Here is a 21006-nt window from a genome sequence, read left to right as displayed (position 1 = left end):
GCTAAGAGCAAGCCATGGAGATGGCCACTACCCTCAGGAGCGCCCCAGCAAGCTAGGCAGGTGCTGGGAGCCGCTTTTCTCTTAGTGCTGGAAACCTGACTTCATGATACACATCTGCACGCTAGGTGCCAAGTCTAGTGTAGCAGCCACAGGACGGAGCAGATCTGGGAAGGCTGGGGCTGACCTCTTTGCCTTCGGCCTTAATCACTCACCAAGTACAGGAACAGTGTGTCTAAGCAGCCGCCCAAGCGATGGGTCAAGGAAATTAGCACGCGAAAGGCTAATGCTCGTGAATATACAGCTTTTAACATTCAGATGCTGTCAGGCCTAAGGGGATCAGAACGTTCGGAAAAGTCGCATGGGTACCGTTGGTAAGAACCGTGTTGTAAACCTCCTGCCACTGCCTGGTTTCACTTAATTCTCATACCGTCACGAATGCTTGCGATGTTATTACTCACACTTTACAGATACGCAAACAGAGGCTTAAATAACTTGCCCATCTTCACAACCTGGACTCGAAATCAGATACACACTTGTGATTCTAGGCCCTTTGTATAATATTCTCCTTACGTCCAGATAATGGGAAAAATACACACTAACCGGGTTCATGTTCCTGCATGTTCACTTCTGGAAAGGACTTCGGGATTAGCTTTTATCCCTGCTTCTAACTGACATTCAGTCAATATTTCCGAGCAGACACACGGCAATGGGAACTGAGAGGACGGAAACAGAAACAGAACAGACAAGTGCTGCCCTTGAAGGGCTTACCATCAAATGCAAACACTGATCAAAGGAAAACAGGCCTAACATCCATAAAACAATTCCGAGAACTCACTCTGCTTTCTGGCTTTTCCACCGAAGAACACTACCCTCAACACTGGAGCGTTCTTTAAAAGGCAATGAAGATTACAATATAAATACAATGTCCTCAAGAAATATGCATGCTCCTTTCCAGCTCTGTGAGGAAGATCACCGAGTCCACTGGCTTTCACTTAACTGCCAAAAGCCCAAACTCACGGAAACAGCAAGTGCCGGCCCATCTTTTGGAAGCTCCGCTACATGAACAGACAAGCCCCACGATATGGGTACGAAGTCGTCATATGCGAAAAGAATGTCATTCTTGCAGCTTCTGCAAAGGTCTTAGCACTTGGACTGTCTCTATCGACAAAAGCGACAGTCAAAAACAAAATCCCTCCCGGTTAGCACGACCCACGAAGAAAGAGACGCGGCCGAATTTTCTGGAGGCTTTGCAACATGGGTAGCAAGTGGAAATCCACACCAAGCCAGGAGAGAGCAGAGAGGGGGGGTTTTCACCAGGCTTGACAAATGACACCGTGATTCACACCCACTGCTGGGCTGTCTCTAATAAGCCACAGAGGAAGCAGAGCCAATCTCGGCTAATTACCAGATAAAAATGTATTGTAAGGACTCTAATTAGGAGACGCGGATGGAGGTGATCTAATGATTAAATGCTGCATTCGACTGACCCCGCCATCAATGTGCAGTGGTGCAAGATGTCACTGGAATATTTTGTAGAAACAGTAATTTTCTTTCGAGGAGGGGAGGCAGTAATATTTGTAATGATGGCTATGAGGTAAACTAATTAAAAGACAGTTCCTAGAGGAAGAGGGTGGCTGAGAGCAGCTGTGGCCATTCCAGAACCAAGTGCCAAGTCTCCACAGAGGAACTGCAGTCAAGTGGAAAATTTCTGCCTGACCTCTGCCCTCGCTATTAATTTGCAGGAAAACTAATGACACATATATATATTCCCACAAAATTGTTCTAATTGCTAATTTGCCAAAGGAGCCCTGATTCCAAATTAAACACGACTGCAGCCTGGGAGGGACGAGAGAACACAGAGCTGTCAACTCCAAACAGAGGGTGCTTCGCCTCGCAAAATCATTTGAAGGCTGAACCAACAAGGTAATGAAATGTCAACCTTGTCAACTGCGATCGGAGTTTCTTAACTTTTAAACTCGGCCTGGATGGTCACATGCTGGTCTCGAGGAGAAACCATCTCTGGGGAGGAAGGTCATGAGGGGGTGATACGATGGGGCAGGGAGAAGGTTTCAAGACAGGCTTTGTGTTCAAACCAAACCTCTTTTAATGAAGGTCTCTCTTGGAAAAAAGTGGACCCCCTACCCACCCCCCACCCCCCAAAAAAAAATTAATTACAGGCTTAGAACAGAAGAGCAAACCGGGAACTGCGAGGGGTATGCTGTAATTGTGAAAGAGTCATCTGCTCGTAAACTATTAAAGCTTAATATAATCATCAATTAGCAATGAAAGCCCGTGTCCTTCGTGTTTCTGACTGTCGCTCAGGTTGGACGAGAGTTTTTTTCGGAGGGCCTGGAGCAGGAAGGGATGGGACTGGGAGGGTTTCTTTTCCTATTTTTCAGATTGTGTTCATTTTCTATTTAAAAAGAGGTTGCTATGTTTAGAAAAGTTAGTAACTCTGATATTTTCTACATCACGAGTTTCCATCATGTGATGATTTCAGCAAAGATAATCTCTTTGAAACACTGGCCAAAAGCTAAATTCTTATGTCACTTAAGATTGCCGTAGGGTTTCATTTATTTATTTATTTATTTATTTATTTATTTATTTATTTTGTACACTTTCTGTGCGCTCTTAACCATCAGCTGTTCTCCCAGGTCAGCTCCAGGGGGAACCATCCTAGAAATCTTACCCATCCAAACAACTGGAACCAGATCAGCTGCCTGATACTCCGCTGAGCCCCTTTTCAAAAGATTTATCTTTCGTTTTTAACAGTAACCTCCTCTCTCTCTTTTAAAGGCACTGAGTCACTCCCATTTTTTAAAAAAAACCAAGGAACGGCTGCTGGAAACCCCGGACAGAAACAGACCTGTCGTAAGGATTCCCATACGAACCCACCGGTATTTTTGTTTGTGCTCTTGCCTTGCTTGAACACTGACGAAGGCAAACCTGAAACCCAGACACCGAGGGACCCAGCTGCTTGGCAGGGACTTTCAGGCTCACTCGTTTTCCTGCTGTTGGTTTGACTGGCCTGGGCAGGTGAATTCTAGACGTGACTCCCTCACCTTCGGAGATGGCCTTTCTGAGGCTGCAGGGACCGGAGGGAGGCGACCCCGCCGGCGGGTGGGGTGGGGTGGTGGTGCTGGGCAGGGCGGGTGGCCTTGGGGAGAAGAACTGTCTCTGCTTGGTCCTGCTACTGCCTTAGATCTGGGCCCTGGCACAGGGCAGTGACTGAGATGGTGGCTGTCGCTGCGAGTGCCCAGGACGGGGGACTTCACAAGAAACAGTACACACATCGTTTGTGTGTGTGGTGCTTGCAAATCTCTCTTTACGACTGTGGCAAAGTATTCCCCCAACTCAACAGCCAGGCTGCAGCCAGCAGTTCACAAAATCAGCCACGTTGTTACGAGTCAGAAGACCCTCCTTTTACGGGGCGGCGGGCACACACTGTTTTTATAGCAGCTAAAAACTATCTCCAAACAGCCCTAATTGGAGAAAAGAGAATGCATGCAAAGGAAAATCTAATACTGCCTTTCGCTGCGAAAAGCCAAGTTCCTGTGTTTTATAACGTTTTCATAAAGGAGATACTACCTCCACTGTAATTACTTGCCCACCAAATCTGAAGGAATGTGGTTTCTCCAGGGTTGGGAGTTGCTCTCTGGTGGGTAGAATACCCTAAAGCAAAGCCAACCTCTCTCATGTTCTCAGGATTATAAAATATGATTTACAAGTATTTTCCTGACATTACCATAGTGAAACAGTCTTTTTCCAAAATCCTGAACAACTTAATAGCGTATTAATACAGACATGCTTCTTGGTTGTGGCTGTTGTTATTGTTTTATCCGGAGTGAGGCCTCCCTCCAAGGACACATCTCAGGAAATTCTCTGTGGAGTAAGCGCGGAGACATTCAGCCCCAAGCAACCCGTTTTGGTGTTTACCTTGAGAACATTATTGGTACTGAGTTTGGAACAAAAGAATATCATTCTCATTAGGACAGTTTACGATCACCTGGTTTTTCGCTTGTGCTTCTCTGAACGTGGAAACGAGACGAAGCTTTTAAAACGCCAGCACACGACACAAGGGGCCATTCTGAATGCATGTCAAGCCTGGCTTTGCGCACTGTATGTCCTCCGTTCCTAGAATGTACAGCTGCTCTGGTAAACTCTTCCAAGCAAGGGCCAACTTTAATAAAGTTAAAAGCATATAAATAACATAATGGCAAATGAAAAGCGTATTCCAGCTGATGTGGGCCATCCCTTTCTTTCCTCCACTCTGATCCTCTACACACACTTTCCTCTCCCAGCTCCCTTCCTCAGAGACACACAGACGCACGCACCTACTCGAGAAAAGAGTCCCAAAGCTGGCTTCTCTCCATCTCTTCCTATTCATCTTTAGGTTTCATCTTAGATGTCACTTGTCCTCAATGCCATCGTCTAGGGCAGGGATCCACTCACTCCCCCAGAGCACGGCTCACGCAGGGGGAGAGCCTGGGAGTGTGTCTTTGGTAGTTCATCCCGTGAGACTCCAAACACCTCGACGGCGGGGACAGGTCTGTCTTGTTTTACTACCCTATGTTTTCCTATCGCATGTTCAATAAATATTTGTTGATGCAATAATTTGATTCTAAATTGAGGAATTCTGTCTATAAAAACAGTGTGCACTGCAGCTTGAGTCCTGGGTATAATTCCTACAGGGAAGGTTTTCATTGGTTTAAAAGATTTTCAAGCAAGCAGGTGGAGATGTTATAGGAGACACCTGTAGAAACAGCACAACCGTGGACCCCTATTCAGTTCCCCTACATGTGTGCCCAGTGGGGGTCGAGCTCAGACCCATGTCTAAAACCTTGGGACTCCCCCGAGATGAGCATATCCTCTGACTAGCCAAATGGGAACATGAGTTCCACAACAGGGGCCAGCAAAGCACGTCTAGGGGCTGATGTCAGAACAATCCAAGAAGGTTTTGGCAGTTTCTTTGATGCAGTGAAATGGGAACCGGTTGGATGACTGGACACAGCAAATGACACTTACCACCCAAACGGCATTTAGTGAAAAGCAACGTTTACAGCAAAGCATTCTATCACTTAGTGACTAAGGATTTTAAAATAAACACTGAGTTCCTTTTAAACCGAAATGGAAAAAAGAAAAAAAACTTCACAAACTTCCTGGCAAGACTCTAGCATGAGAGTCCCCAGCTAGGGTTAGATTTGAATCCCAGGGACTGCTTCTTTCAAACCAGAGAGTCTAGAAGGATACACATTTGAACATACACTGTGCGTTCTATTATTTCAGGTGGAATAAATTAATTGCAGGCAAAAGGGAGTCTTTCGCACCTTAGAACTGATCATCAGAGAACGCTGTATCCCTAAAGTTGAAAGAATCAAGGGTTTGCTCTATGTCTGTCCACCCCCACCCCCGCTTTTTTTGGGCAAGGAAGTAAAAATGTATGCAAAACACTACACGTCTACCTTTTCTAATTAATTTCCCAATGCCTCCCCTATACATATTTTAATAATTCCTGACTTATAAGATGGTATCTGCAATAAAATTTTCTATTTTCCAATACATGAAAAGAAGGCAGGTTCTCTCTGGCAACAGAGTGTCACACAATATCTGCTTGTCAGGCGCCAATTTTGACTTCCGACGTGTAAGTTAAAGAATAAGGAATGTATGCTGCGGCCTGTGAACGGACCCACTTTTCATACACAAATGTGATCTTTCTTATTTTTTTCCAAAGGGTAATACAACAGTACATTTACATAAACTAATCCAAACAATCTATGTATTTGACAATGGCAAACCTCACACAGACGGCCTATTGTTGGCTTACATCTTGGAGTTCTTTATATTGGCTTGTAGTACTGCTCTAGCTGTCAAAGGTTTGACTTGGACTCCAAATAAATGGTTATAGAAGTGCTGTGCAGCGATATTGGACTTCTTTGCAAAAGAAAACCCGCTGTGTGTGAATTCAAAAGCTATTAATTTTTCAGTCAAAAATATTCGTGCCTATTTCTTTTAATAAAGAAATACTGCGCTGAGCTACTAAGAGATAATGTTGACTAGTGGTACAGAATTTTCAATAGAGCAGTTAAAAATAAATTTAGTAGGAGGTCCCCTTCAAAGTTATAATTTTCTAGCATGTAAAAGATTTTTTTAAATACTAATCAAGACAAACCTTCCTGCCCTGTGCCTTTCCCCCAGGACTGCTTTTTCCTGTTTACTGGCTGCTTACTACGGGTCCTCACGGGAGTTTCCCAAGGGCCCCTTTTTGTGGCCGATGGAGGCTTATGCACACAGCGCTCCCTGCCGGCACCCAGCCTCATGGCTCGCCGAGTGCCCCGTGGGGTTCTGCAATTCCCTCTCTGCTTTTATCCCTCCTCCTCCCAAGGAGCCTCACGATCCCAAATGAGTATATTCCTAGAGTGCTGAGTCCGAACGTTATTCTAATCCTCGTATTTAATACCTAACCTCATATCACTGCTTTTTAATCCACGGAGGAAGACAGAAGATAATCTCATTCTCCTCCTCGTTGCTAGGTTTAGAGACGCAAACCCTTCATCCTGGGGACAACCATTTCCCTAACCAACGAAAACCGTCGAAAGACTTCCAGAGAGTTTCAAAGCCATCAGTTCCCTTAGCAATCGGCTATACCCACTGGAGAACTCCGTGGAGTCATGCCAGGATCTTACCAATTTGCTTCGCTGGGTTCAAAGTACTCCCAGGACCCTCCTTAAACGAAGGGGCTGATAGGAATAGCATGGAAAGCACAGGTGACTACTGACTCCACAATACTGAATGGCCTTCCCCCCCCCCCCACTTCCTTCTGGGTAGCCTGCACATGCGGTCCTACAGCCGTTTACTGCAAAATACATGGAAACCAAGGGCTCTTTCCTAGTAAAAATGGATGCGCGAAGTGTTTAATGATTTTATGTCCTATGTCTCAGTAATGTGTTCTGTTTCAGACATTAATTTTGTCTGCCAACTGCATCTTGGCAGGCTACCATATTTGCTGGGTTAATAGTCTGACTCCGTTTTATTTCTATCACCATAAATCATACATATATGGGTGTATGTTTGCTTTATTTATAGAAAAAAATCAGTCAAAACAGATAAACCAATACTTTGCCATTACGCTGCATCATTGCATATTGATTAAAATTGCTGGTACTAACTATAGATTGTCGACGCTCAATTAATTTTCACACAGTGACTCCAAGCAAAATCAAATAAAGGCAGTGTACCTTTAAATTTTACAAATCTTAAAAATCAAGAAGCAAAGCACTTTCTCTATGGTGAATAATCAGTTGAAGCTACTAGAAGATTTTGAGAATTAGAAGTGTACGCAAAACACAACTGTGAAAGCCATCACTTTACAATAGGGGATGAGGCCCAAGGCAGGATGTGGGGTTCAGATACCACCCTTCCTCTTTGATATTAACTGTCTGTGCTTGGTGACGCTCTGCAAAGTAAAATAAAAGGGAACAAGGCAAGAAGGAAGAGACTCCTAAAAGTGAAATGTAACTTCAGGGTACCACGTTTGGTCTCCTCACCACCAAGGAGTACTTTTCACTTCAAACTCTTTCGTAACCATTAGATGTTCTCCGTAATTACAGCCTCTAACTATTCCAACAGCGTGTTCTCTCTTTCTTTCTTTCTTTCTTTCTTTCTTGCAGTTAGACTGAACTGGACTATCCCTCGCTCCTTTTCTCATACCCACCGTCTCTTGGCTCACCCATGCTGACATGCCTTTTTCTTCTGCTTTCCCGGTCTATCTTTTCTCTGTGTTTCCACCATTGAGAAATAAGAAAGATTGCTTTCTGTTCTGTTTTGCTTTCTCCTGTCTAGTGAGCTCTCAAAATACGTGTTTGTACCCTGCTGTCGTATCCGTCATCTGTCCCAGAGAAGAGCTGATGGTGGGGCCTCGTGGCTAAGGACTGGGCCTGAATCATGCCGTGCCTATCTCCCTGAACACCGAGCGCCCTGCCCTCTTCGTGAGAGATAACCAGAACCAGATGGAACTTAAGTCTCTTACTATTCAAAGCTGCCAGACTAGGCAATCCTCCGTCCTTGGAGTAGGGAAGCGGAAAAGAAATACTGTAGGGTCCTCCCCGGGTGTCACTCAGTACTTACGGGCTGAGGGGCAGTTTTGGGTTCCGTTGACTTCACGTGCAGGTGGGTCATCATGGCTTGCAGGCGCTCTTTGTCTTTTGCAAGCTGGTAGGGAGAAGATGCTTGGTTATTCCTCTGAATACAGATGCATTACTCTGTTAACACCCCAAATGACACGTAGTCCAAATTACACTATGGCCCCCTGGCACATGACAAAATCTGCATCATCGCTTAATTGTTTTGAAATCCACACGACCACTGCCAAACTCCGAGTAACTGGAGGTGTCGGTGTGTGATTTCTCAACACAAGATGCATGAGCCTTTAACCGGGAAGTCCTAGACCTGCTGGCACCAAGGAGTCCCACGTAACACAGTCAGCTACAAGACAAAACCGTGAATCACGCCTATTAACCAACCTGATTCACGAGAAAGCCAAAGGAAAATGAGCTATGGAGCTAAAAGCTCGTAAATTCACCTGTTGTGGCAGTGGAAAACCTCCTAGACACACAGATACACTTATGTAAAATTAACTCCATCTTTCTTCACAGGTAGGCATGGATGAAGACAGTAGAGGCGAGCAATTTTAGCAGGGCGGGCAGAGAGCCACAAGGGTAAAGTCCCCAAGTTCAAGTGAACGTAGAATAAGCTTACTCATTCACTGACTCCGTATGTGAGTACCTACTATGTACTAGTCTCATCGTAACAAAAATTCAAGTCTCGATCTCTGAAACATTATCTTCTGAGGGCACACAAGTTTCTAAGTGGATTACGGAGTAAGGACTCAGATGCTACTTATTTCATGCTGCTTTCTCTACGCCTGCCCTGCACTGCTTCATACACAGTGTATCTTCAGTAGTTCACGACTGTTGAGCACAGGGGACACATGATCATCACGTCTGTAAAAGAAGTAGGAAACGTATCCTCCAAAGATACAGGTATAGTTAAGAAAAATCTGTGGAATTTTGGGGAAATGCAGAAGAGATTAACGAGAGAGAGAGAGACAGAGAGAGAGAGAGAGAGAGAGAGAGAGAGAGAGAGAAGGAGGAGGGGAGGAAGAAGGAGAGATGGAAAAAAAATCTTAATTCAGTACTTTTATAGACTATGTACTAAAAACAGTGCCTTAGAAATGGGGAGGGACTCATTCCTTCAATGTCACATAATTAATGTTAAATCTTTTGAATATTAATTACTTTTTTAAGCCTAAAATTAATCCCCCCCCCCCCCCACGAAATCAAGTAAGACTCACATTTTTACATCAAAGTGTGTTTCAAGGGAGGGGTATGTTTCAGGAATGGGGGAAGGCAGAGAAAAGGGAAAGGGTACAAAAACAAGAAAGAAAAAGCTTTCGGCGTATCCTAACTAGATGACTCCGTCTCGAGCCATACCACATTTGATTTTTCTTTTCATTCCCTTGTGGTTCAGGGAGGAATAAATTAAGAAGGAAAAAAAAAAAAAAAAAAAAAAGCCTTACAGTGTGAGCATTTATCTTTCAACAAACAGGAAATGAAAATGATACCATATTAGGAGCCACTTTATGTTATTCTTCCTCTGTTCTTTAGTCAGTTATTGAACAGCCAAACTAAAAGATGCTCTGGACACATAATGCTAAAGGAATTTAGTTTTCCGAAGTGGCTCGGTTAGAACAATTAAAATGTTAGCTATGGCATTTTCCTACAGTTATTTGTGTTTTATGTAAGTGTTCTAAGTTTTTCGACATTACAACTAAAACATTCTTAGATTAAGAAAAAAATGTTTTGTTTTAAAATTATCGTGTGGCAGAAGGAATGAAGGCATATATGTCATTCTTTTTAAAAACAAGAAGTAGCCTGTTATACTGAACGTTACAAACGAAAGGGGCGGGAGGTGATATTTACTGAAGAGTCTGATGAATATTAATCGTGACTTAATTTGGGGGTAAACATTGTTGATGGAACAATTACAAAGACCAAGCAGAAGGAAATCCAAACTCCCAGCATCAAAAGAAACCATCACCTCTATATTCCATCCAAATGTCTACCAGGCTGACCTTTTACTGATCAGAGGTGGTAATACCACGTGGCAAACACATACCTAGAATTTGTATACCCAGCCACCTCCGTAACCCTGGTGGGTTTACTGCCGTAGGGAGCCTCTTCTTATTTTTCCATGAGAATATTACTTAGAATCCATCGTCCATTTTGAGAATTGGCCAGGTTCTTTCTTTTGCCTCAACCTCAAGTCTACCATCCTAGTGCTGCTTTACAAGAAAGATGGGCAAGGTTACAGAAAGAGGCAAAAAAATTCAAGTTTTTGTTTCTATTAGTGCAAACTAGCATCTCATATATATTCATGGAAGGGTCTTGGGTTTTTATCATCAATAACAGTTCTAACTCTACCACAAACTGTTTTAACAATCGAAGAAAAAGATCTGCCAAATTCACCTTTTGTTGTTGTTGTTTTTTTTAATGTAAAACGGCTAAAAATTCACAGCTAGTGAAACCACCTCTTCTCTCTCCGGTGCCCGTCGTGCTTTCACAATACTCACTGGCCCTTCAAAATGCCTGCGGGTTCTTTAGTACTTTTTATGCCATCATTCCATGAGCTCACCATCCCCATCAATTTTCACAGCATCTCTCCATCATCGTAATATGGGAATACAAACATTTAATATTAGCAAATATATTCCAGCATCCCCATATCAACTGAATTCCAGGACAAGCAAAGAAAAGGAGGATGGAAAATTCAGTTCAAAGATCAATTAAAAATTCGGTTGACAAATTCACACATCTTTTTATGCTGTGGGATCAACAGAGAATTACCCTCTCAAAGCTTTCCTCATGGGTACAAGAAGAGTACTTGGCATACAAGGAAAGACAACAGGCCACACATTCAGGGGAGCTGCTTGTGCAGTGTTTGTTTAAATTAGCAAGGCTGGGCACCGATTCCGCAGAACGACAGCGGAGTCAAAAATGGGTTAAAGAGGACGTGGGCCCGACAATCAGACCTCGATGGATTCGAATCCGGGCTCTGTGACTCTGAGCACGTTATGTAACCTTTTCAAGTATTTCGTTTCTCCTTCTAAATATGGAATAATAATCTCTGAACTTTGAAGGGTTGTTTTGAGGATTAAATAAATTCTTGCACATAACAAGCTTAGCACAGAGCCTAGCGCTTCGAGAATGCTCAAGAAAACCTAATTCCCTCTCTCTCTCCTTTTTTTAAAGGAAAGTTAAATCAGTCTAGTGTATCTAGACTTTTACGGGCTGAGTGATTGGGATCAACAAAACAGGGGTTCGATGGAGTTTGCAGATGGGCTGAAAGGGGAGAGAATTTCAATGTTTTAAAGAAGGGAACCGCAAGTGTAGGAAAGAGAAGCCCATTTCTCATGGATTTATTTCCCTGCTTCTCACGGTATCTGTCCCTCGTCCTAGGCAAGTGCTTTTTCTCCCCTTAGCTGAAACAGGTCATCCTCTTTCTATTACCCATGGCCTCAAGTTAGGTTTTAGATGGTCCACGCTGGGCAAGACCGTAACGGGGGTCTTGCTCCAGATGCACGGATAACTGCCGAAGGCTAGGCGCCCCGTGCACCATCTTCAAAGATAAAAACTAAGGAGATTACACTCATTCTTTTAGCGGAGACAAGGGAACATGGTTTGGGGTTCATTGAACCACAATCATTTTCTATGTTGTGAGGAGGACTAATCATTTTAAGCCCAATTTGGCGGTTCTCACTTGTGAGAAAAAAAGTTCTTTTTGAAATAACTGAAGGATTTGGGATGCGAGGGGAATGCTGGAAATATTGAGGATGGAGAGAAGGGGCCAGGCCACTCATGTGACTTCAGAGAAGCCCACACTGCTGTGGCTATTTCAAGTCCTCTGGTCCCCGTGTCCTGTTTTATAGTTTGGGAAACGGAGGCTCTTGGGGAGAATTTCACCTGAAGTCATGGAGCTGGGTAGGGGCAACAGTAAGACTAGAATCCCGGTGACAGGATGCTTGGTCTGACGTTCCCACACCAGTGTGATCCCAGGCACCACCTGGGACTCTCTACCTGAGAACCCAGATCTTCGTACCCCCACTCCCTGCCCCCACTGACCTTTGTAGGCAGAACCTCCGGGGGGTGAGGGGGTGGGGAGCAGGATACGCAGTGTCAGCCAGCCCCAGGTTACGAGGAGGGCGAGTCTGGATTAGTCCAGTGACGTCCCCCAGTTTCACGGGAGGTCTGATCTAACCTTGCTAAGCCCAGACCTCTAGGGGAGGGATGAGGGAATAGGTGCTTCTGATAAAGACCCCACTCTCTGCTACGGACTGAGCGTGCCTTACAGGGGGGCGGTCTAGATTCCTCAGCAGCTTTCATAGAATGACGGTCCCAACAGAACTGATGAAGGCAGAATGGATCTCGTTATGCGGGGGTCTCTTAAGGGCATAAATCAAAAGGAGGGAAAAAAAAAAAAAAAGCAGCAACTGGAAGGAGACGTGAAATTCTACCAAACCGACTATTTACCAAATAGTTATTTTCCAGCCGCTCTATTGAATGGTGGTCATTCACAGGCCTTCACAGCTCGGTCTTGAAGGCCAACTCCCGCTCTCAGGGGGTATAGGCAACCTAACGGCTCATTTCACCCCCATCGAAGAATTTCCCGACTTTTATTGTATTCCGTCACCATCTTAACATTCCTCACGTGTTATTATTAAAGACTCTCTTGACATTTTGAGCAGACACACACTGATACTCTGTCATGGTCTAGGAATTCTAATGCTCCCGGAGTAAAGCAGGATTTTAAATTATGAAAAAGAAGCGTCTTGGTTTTCCAAGGGAGGATGTGACAGTGAGACACGCAGAGGCCCTCGCTCCTCTTCCTCGGCCCCTGGCACGGAGCAGTGGCAACACGAAGCTATGATGCGATTAGGAACTGTCCTGAGTACCACTCTGAACGGGGCTAGCGAGGTCCAGAGGGGGAAACCGTGACAGGTAATATATCTGCACGAGTCCAAGAAGTTGGTGTGATTACAAACAGCCCCGCTGCTGGTAGAGGAATCACATGTGAAGTCCCCAGAGTCACTGATCTGTGTTAGGCTATCTCCCTCTGCTATTGCAACTCGTGTACTTTTCTTCCTGCTGACATGTTCCTAGAGCTTACAGTTCCTGGGGTCGATGGATCTGGAAAACTTCAGAGCGAGCCCAGCATTGCTGAGCGCCAGCCCCACTGTCACGGACTGCTCAGGGGAGAGCTCCTTGAGGCAGAGGACAGCGTGGCCTCACCGGCCAAGTTTCAAAACCCTCGACCTGCAAGGCTGGGTGTGTGCAGAGAACCTCATGGGGTGTAGCAGAGCAAAACTTGCCACCCTGAAATGCCTCCCCGGAAGGCAGATTATTTTGAGCTGAAACTCAAGGCCCAAAAGACTCAGAAGCTTCCCCCCCAACTGCCTAAAAGAATTCAGAGGGCCTGTCGGAACAGAACTATCACCAGCGGGACCCGTAAAGGATAAGGGCCATGCGGTGGGGGGTGGGAAACCCAGCAGGGCCCAGAGATCAGAGTCCACTCTGTGGTCCCATTGTCTCTGCGCGGTCCCGCAAACACGTATTTACCAAACATTTACTTTTCCATCTCCCTGTGAGTTACCTTCCTCCCCTTTGAAGTCCCAAACCCCTACCCCCGACACCCTCTTTTATCTTTAGCTGAAGATGGTATTTATGGTGACGGTTTTGGCCATTGTGATAAGTGACTCAGTTTTCCTGGGTCTCTCCCGTGTATACATGTTGCTAAACTTTTGTTTGCTTTTTCTTCCGTTAATCTGTCTCATGTCAGTTTAATTCTGAGATCAGCCGGAAGAACCCAGAAGGGTAGCGGAAAATCTTCTCCTCCCTCACAGGACCGTCATGACCCCTGGGTAAAAAGCCATACAGCAGCGCTGAGCTACCACAGGAGATGGCTTACAAAGGCTGGGCTACAATCCTAGGGCCTGACCCTCATTTGCCATTAGCTTTGAACAAGTTAGTTAGATCTTCTAGACCTCAGTTTCCTCATCTGTAAGGGGGGAGGGTGGCAATTACTCCCCTGACTCATCATCCATTTGGTAACACCTTCTCAAAGAGCAGGAAGTATTACGTCAAACACGCTCAGTAAGTGTGAGATGCATAGTGCTTTCCAAATGTTACATTCTCCCTTTAAAACGTGACTCTTGGGATGGAGGAAGCATGGTAGCATCTACTCACAGAGGGGTTGTGCGGATTCAGTGAAATTGAGGGTCAGGGCACTGGGAGCTCGAAAAACATCCTTTCAAATGGTTTTCGAGCTCCTTTATGAAACAGCTACAAGCAGAACATGGGCGTGCCACAGATCTTTCACAGCCAATGGATTCAAACAGATCGTGAGGGTAACCAACTCATCCCAGTTTGCCCAGGACTCTCCTGGTGCTGAGACTGAAAATCCCGAGTCCTGGGACCCCCTGAGTCACCATCACATCCTGTTGAACAGAGAGATGAATTTTTAAAAGAACACACTATTCTTCCACTCTCCGTCTCCCTCTCCTATAACCTAGGCATATCTTCAAGAGGCGCCTTTGGCCTGGAATGTCCTTGCCAGGAGCTCTTTCCCTTGACACCTCCACAGGGACACCCCTCCCCTCTAATCCTGCCCAGTGGGCAGTTACAGACCTGCTAGTCTTCCCCTCCGCACTAGATTACAAGTTACAGGAAGGAAGAAGCTGCTTCACTTATCTGTATCCAGGGCTTGAAATACACTAGGTGCTTGATAAAAATAGTGACTGAATGGAGCCAAATAACTCACGAATAAAAAATATACACCCCTCCAACGCCACCCCCTGCCCAGGGGCCAGGCACATCATCCCCATCAGTTGGGTACCTCCTTTTCCCCTTGACTGCTTTCAGCATTCACTTTAAAGGGTCTTGAGGCTGAGGGATTGTAGGAAGTCTGTCCTGAGCCCCGTTCCCTGACACATGCTGAGTCTGGGACATGATGAACCAGCTAAACCCGTAAGGCTTCTTTTTTCTTTCATTCACAGCCCATCTTCATACGCCAAAGAGGGTGAGCTAATGAATGAGCAGGGTTACATGGCCACGGAACAGATTAAAAAGAATAAATGTTGCTAGAACCACGAACATCTCAGCTTTCTAAGACAGGTAAGTCCATAGGAAGACTTTTTTCTCGTTGTCTGTTACATTGGATGCTTTTCCCTTCTTCCGAAATGGAATTCTGAGCCAGCCACTGAGCTGCCTTTCATGTGATCTCATCCCCAGCTTCGTGGTTGAGCACCTCCTGTCTGAGTGAACCCACGTAACTGGATGGACACGAATTGAAGTCTGGGGGCGTAGGAGGTGCTCAGCTCTCAAGGAGGCTTCAGGGGCTTCCACACAATCCTGGCCATGGCCCTGGGGTGCGTGACCCTGACTCTCAACATGTTCCCACTTCCTGTGTCTCTGACCGTCGGTCCTGTGGGGGAGGGGCTGTACACGTACAGGGTCCCCACGTAAGACCACGCATACTGACTGTGGGGATTTTTTTTTTTCCCTCCAGTTCCAACTCATTTCCATGACTGCCTGCCATCCAGAAGGCTCGATCAACAGAGAACATCTAACAGATGCAATCTTAAAATATATTCCCTGACCTCAAAAAAGACATTGCCTGTCCTTGACTCAAATGATCTCTATAGTGTCTGTCTGTCTTCATGTTAGGTGCCTAAGTGTACAGTCTAGGATCTCGTATAATTTCTCTGCCTCATGGTAATAGCTGAGGTTAATCGCCATCCAGTCCATTGATAAAATGTCAAAAAATTACAACGGCCTCTGTAAGAATGAAATGCAGTCACAAGTATCCAAAAAGGCTTCGAATGCCCACTAAGATGTCTTTTTGCCCCACCCCTCCCCGCCCCCTGTGACACCAATAACAAGATGTGACATGAAAACGGAATTAACCAACCTTTCTCTGCCAACGGGCTCTACATAAGGAGTCCACTGCTAAGAAAACATGCCTTATATATTTTTGACATCTTCCAACAAAAATAAAAACAAGACAGATGCGTCTCACCCCCCGTGCCGAACAGACAGGTCTGAGCCAGACTCCATAACCCACCACCCTGATTTCTGCCTGGTTGCCTGCACTCTGCCGTGCGAATCTTACAGGCTTCTGCATGTGGTTCGCGTGCAGTACTGTACAGAGAGCACCACAGCGGGAAACATCACCAGCCACTATCCCTTGAGGCGACCGATGGTGATTTTTTTAAAAATCGCATCGAATTCTTCAGGGCGGTTTGACTGTAGGTAAGAAACACAAGGGCCTCCTGTTTGGGGTCAGAGTTGAGGTTTCTGGGGTTTAGACTTGGGGGCTGGCAAGTGACACGGGCCAGCACTGCGGCGGCTTTCCCTGGCGTGGGGCACGTCTGGGGCGGACTCAACCCTCCCGAATTCCCCGGTGGCTCCTTTCACAGCGATTCTCCAGGGCAGACATAATGAACCTCCACTCATCTCTACGGGAAGATCCAACGTGAGCGTATGGGGTTTGTTTTTCCAATGGGGGCGCACGTGTGACCTCTCTGCCAGATGTCAACAGCGGAGGCCCGAGCGCTGCTCTGCGGAGAGAGCCTGGGTGGTGGTGGTGGGGGGGGGGGGGGGATGCCGCCTGCCGCTCCAGCACAGCGATCGCCCTTCGGGAATACGCTGGGGCCTTGATTACTCTTTCCTGTCGTGCTAAGTGGCGCAAACGTTCTTCACATTCGAGTTAATAAATGGTAATTGTGTAATAGACTTTGGGATACTTGGAGGGTCAGGCATTTCCTGGACCGGGAAATACCCTCTTTAAGGGAAACAGAAGAAGCCCTTGGGTCTGTCCTGTACAAGGTATCCCCTCTACGTGAGCTGATATATAATGTGGAGAGGAGGGGGGTGGGGGCGAGGAGGAGGGGGCGGGGTGATGCCAATGAGAAACAAGACAAGAAGGCTGTTGAGGCACAAGAACCCCTCTCCCACACGTTCCTGCTGCTGCATGGATGTGGCTTCCCCAACACCTCAGGTTCTGTGGGCACAAGGCCTGTGCGTTACGTCAATTAAAAAGTCTGTTTCCAGACACGGGTGTGTGACGTGGCACATGGGCCAGCACAAATATGGAAATATGGAACCGCAGCAAAACGGGAAGCCTCAAATGAGTCTGGCTGTGAGTCTAAGTGTACTTTGCCCCAAACTCTCCCACATGTGCCAGGTCTGCAAGCCAAAGACACTCCATCTAATCCTTGATAAGGTCGTCGGGCAAGCCTTCTTCAAATACTAAAAACTGCTGACATTTTCTTGTGCATTTCATCTGATTAAAGAATAACCACTGGGTAAAATCTGTTTGGGTTTGACCCTTATCTAACATTGAAAATCTATTTGGAGCACGTTTCGGGTGTTTTCAAGAACCCATCAGCACTACACAATGGATGAACAGTGAGTGCCACTGGAGGGTTACTGATGTATAGTCTCTCTCTCTTCTGGAATATAAGAACCAGGAGGCAGCCCTATCCATTTCACTCACTCTTACACTCAGTGGCACCAACAAGGTTCTTGCCATGTTACAGGCTCCGGGTAATGTTTGCTAAATGCATGAGTAGATAAACGGACGGATGAATGAATATCCCTCAGCCCAGCTTGTCCACGACCCCTTATAGCGGCACGCATAACACCTGCACTTAAAGCTGCCCTTGGGGGAGCCTGACCAATATGGTGACTACACTGGTATTATTCACCACTGCGAAGAAGGATGAAGAAAGAAGGGGCGAGCCAACCTTAGGGAGCCAGGGACCTAAGGGGATAAGTTGCTAATAATGTAATGCAAATTGTTCACTTCTGATCCTCTAGACCAGGGATTGCTTGGGAAACTTCCTCTGCAAGGGCCAGCCAGATAGTAAATGTTTTCAGCGTTGCAGGCCACAGGGACTCTGTTGCAACTACTCAGCCTTTCTGTTGTAGAGCAAAAACAGCTGTAGATAATGTGTCAATCAATGGGCATGGTGTGTTCCGATACAACCTTACACACGGATGCTAAAATTTGAATTTCATATAATTTATTCTTCTTTTGAGTCTTACTTCCCACTACCCCAACTATTCAAAATGTATAAACCTCTCAGGCTCATGGGATTCGGCCCAGGGTCTGTAGTTTTCCAACCCCTGCTCTCGACAAGCACTATGACACTGTCCTAACAACTCCCTCAAGCTTGGAAGAAATGGAACTCTTCAGAATCAGCCCTGCCTTCTACCATTCAAGCAACCTCACGAGCAAAAATATTATTAGGAACATCACGGGTAACTACCACATGGTAACTTCTGGCTAGATGATCATCTCTGATTCCTATCAGAAGTTGAAAAACCTGCCTTGGCTTTGATGTAGGACCGGAGGATGAGGGAAATCTATGAATAAACAAAATCCACAAATAATCCAAGAATCATCCTATCGGTTTGTAGCACTCCCGGGCCACATTCACCAAAACGCAACATTAAAGCTACCCGGAGATAACCGCCTAACTTCCTGACTAACTCCTTCCCTTGTGGAGAGTGAGGAATACAGAATAAAAAAACAGATCATCAGTTCCTGAGTAATTAACAAGGGCCCCCCGCACTCAAAGGTGTGGTCTGGAATGCCAACCCAGGAGAACCACGACAGCTCTGGCAAACAACTTATTCTAGCTGATTATTACGAATTTAGTTTTATCAATTAAATTCACAAACACAGGAGCTTGGATCACAAACACCACCACCACCACCACCACCGAGGCATGTAAATTCAGGTAGCCGTACCCAGAGAGTTTGTTCTGTTCAATCTAGTTCTTCTAGAGCTTCCTATGCTTCAATCACAAGTGAACTCTGGGGGTGACATAAATACACTCCTTCTTTCCTTCCCCCAAAACATGCTAAATTTAAACATTTCCAAAGACTTACGTAAGAACTGGGGGATTTTACGATGTGCCCTTTGCCTGTATAAATATCCCACTGTCCTAATAAGTTCATATCTGTAGTCTGAATGGAAAAATATTAACTACTTAAAGAAGATAACTTTTGAAACATTCTGACTAAAAAAAAAACGTGATTTGTCATGTAAGATGATAACTAATTAAAAAAAAAAAAAAATCCTTGCTATCCTGGAAAGTCACAACCAAAAGTTTAAGTGTGTTTTGGCTGATTTTTCTCTGCAACTATTTGAAGCTGTAAATGACTTAACTCAGTAAAATTCCAAATGTAATTATCTTCTGTACTTAGCCTAGGGCTCTCCATATATCTCGGCATCGCTGTCTTGCATACAAAATAGGCTTTTCGATGGCTGGTAACAATATAATGTACAACATTGTTTTAATTTCCCCGAGTCGGCTAACCTCTTGCCTACAGTAAACCAGCCAGAGGAAGAAGCCACAGTAAGCCATCAAGCACTCAAAAGCATTTTGGATCTCGGCTGCATAAATGGGGTTTGTAAGGGTCAGCCTTTTGCAATTGTACATTTTAATAATCTCCATTTCTGACCCAATTTTTACTTTTAGAAACTAATTTTCTATTAATTATACCAAGGAGGGAATTACTGTTAAAATATGGTGGTTCATCCACAAGTTACATCAGGAAGTGGAACCCACATTTAAAATGCCCCTCGCCCAACGGCGATCCACAGAACACTTGCAGAAGTTCATTTTCTGTAGTCAGAAAATATATTCCACATGGCCCAAAGGATTTCCAAATACAAGATTATACATACATACATCTCCACATACATCTGCATATCTGATATCCATGATATATCTTATATATACCTGAACATATGTTTGTATGTATGTGTGTACATATTTAAAACGTGTGCAGTGAACTCTCCATCGTTCTCAGTGATGGAGAGAAAAAGGGGACAATGAGAAATGAGGCATAAATCCACATACAGTTTCTATTTTAACTCTGGAGAACAGGCTTGCCTGTGTGCTGGCTTGCTCAGTCTTGCCCACACACGCGCGTGCGCACTCTCTCTCGCGCGCGCGCTCTCTCTCTCTCCATTCATTCACTCCCCATCTCTCTCCCCAGCATGTCTCCCTAACTTCAGGTTAATAACATTAAGCAACGAAGGGGGCTCAGACCAACAACAGATAACCAGAAGTTAAAAGGAGACGAGAGGAGGGAGATACAGCGAGAGAGAGATGGAGAAGCTACGAAGCAGTGGCTGAGGGCTGGCGGCATGTACAGAGATGCACAGAGCTTTGAAACGTCTGAGCGGCAGTGCCCAAGAATGAACTGAGGCTGAACCTTCCCAGAGAGAAAAATAAATAAAATACAACAGAACAAGAGAAAAGAAAAGAAAAAAAGCACAACAACAGGTTTTGAACCTTCCATTCAATAATGAGTGCACAGGAACTCATTACAGAACACTACAGAAATCTGGAAGGGGAGGGATACTGAGGTAATATGGAAAATAAATGTGGTTTTACCTGTAGCTCTAACTGCTGTACAACCTGCATTTGTACTCTACATTGGGCTGTACTTCTATCGTCCAGCGCATGCTCACTGTTGAGATGTCTGCAACAATACATAGAAAATCATTAAGTGAAATGGAGAAACAAAAAGGAAAAATTAAGTTACCAGGATGTTCACGCATCAACGAGGCAGTGGGTCTAGGTCACAGTCCTGCGCGTGGCCTGCCCTTTTCCGTCCCCACCACTGAAAAGTGTCATTACGTATGATTGAGTACACTGTTCGCACCAAAATAAAAGGCTTCCAGGGAGATGTTCTGCGGGGCAGGTGGAGATAACCATGGACGCATCGATAAGAAAATTTAAGAAATTAAGTCGAGGCTGGCATTCAAGGCCACCTCAAATGGGTAGAAATCTGAGACAGGGCCCGCTAGGTACTGCAGAATAGTCTAATTTGTATGGGTCTGAATATGAGCGTCTGTTCCCAAGAAAACTGATTT

At 45.2% G+C, this 21006-nt stretch overlaps 1 protein-coding gene across 11 annotated transcripts in view; it reads right to left on the bottom strand.

Annotated features, from left to right (window-relative positions):
* FOXP1 (forkhead box P1) overlaps positions 1-21006 on the bottom strand; it is a 595386-nt gene that overhangs the window by 19353 nt on the left and 555027 nt on the right. For all 11 annotated transcript variants that reach the window (XM_057705386.1, XM_057705388.1, XM_057705387.1 and 8 more), the window contains 2 exons: positions 20525-20612; positions 8125-8208 (listed from right to left, as the gene is read on the bottom strand). In XM_057705386.1, coding sequence (XP_057561369.1) covers positions 8125-8208; positions 20525-20612 — 172 coding nt within the window. The remainder of the gene's footprint in view (positions 1-8124; positions 8209-20524; positions 20613-21006) is intronic.

The sequence above is a fragment of the Hippopotamus amphibius genome, chromosome 13 (genome assembly GCF_030028045.1).
Source record: "Hippopotamus amphibius kiboko isolate mHipAmp2 chromosome 13, mHipAmp2.hap2, whole genome shotgun sequence".
NCBI classification, from domain to species: Eukaryota; Metazoa; Chordata; class Mammalia; order Artiodactyla; family Hippopotamidae; genus Hippopotamus; species Hippopotamus amphibius.
Note: the sequence above shows the minus strand (reverse complement) of the source record. Positions and strands in the feature narration are given on the sequence as shown.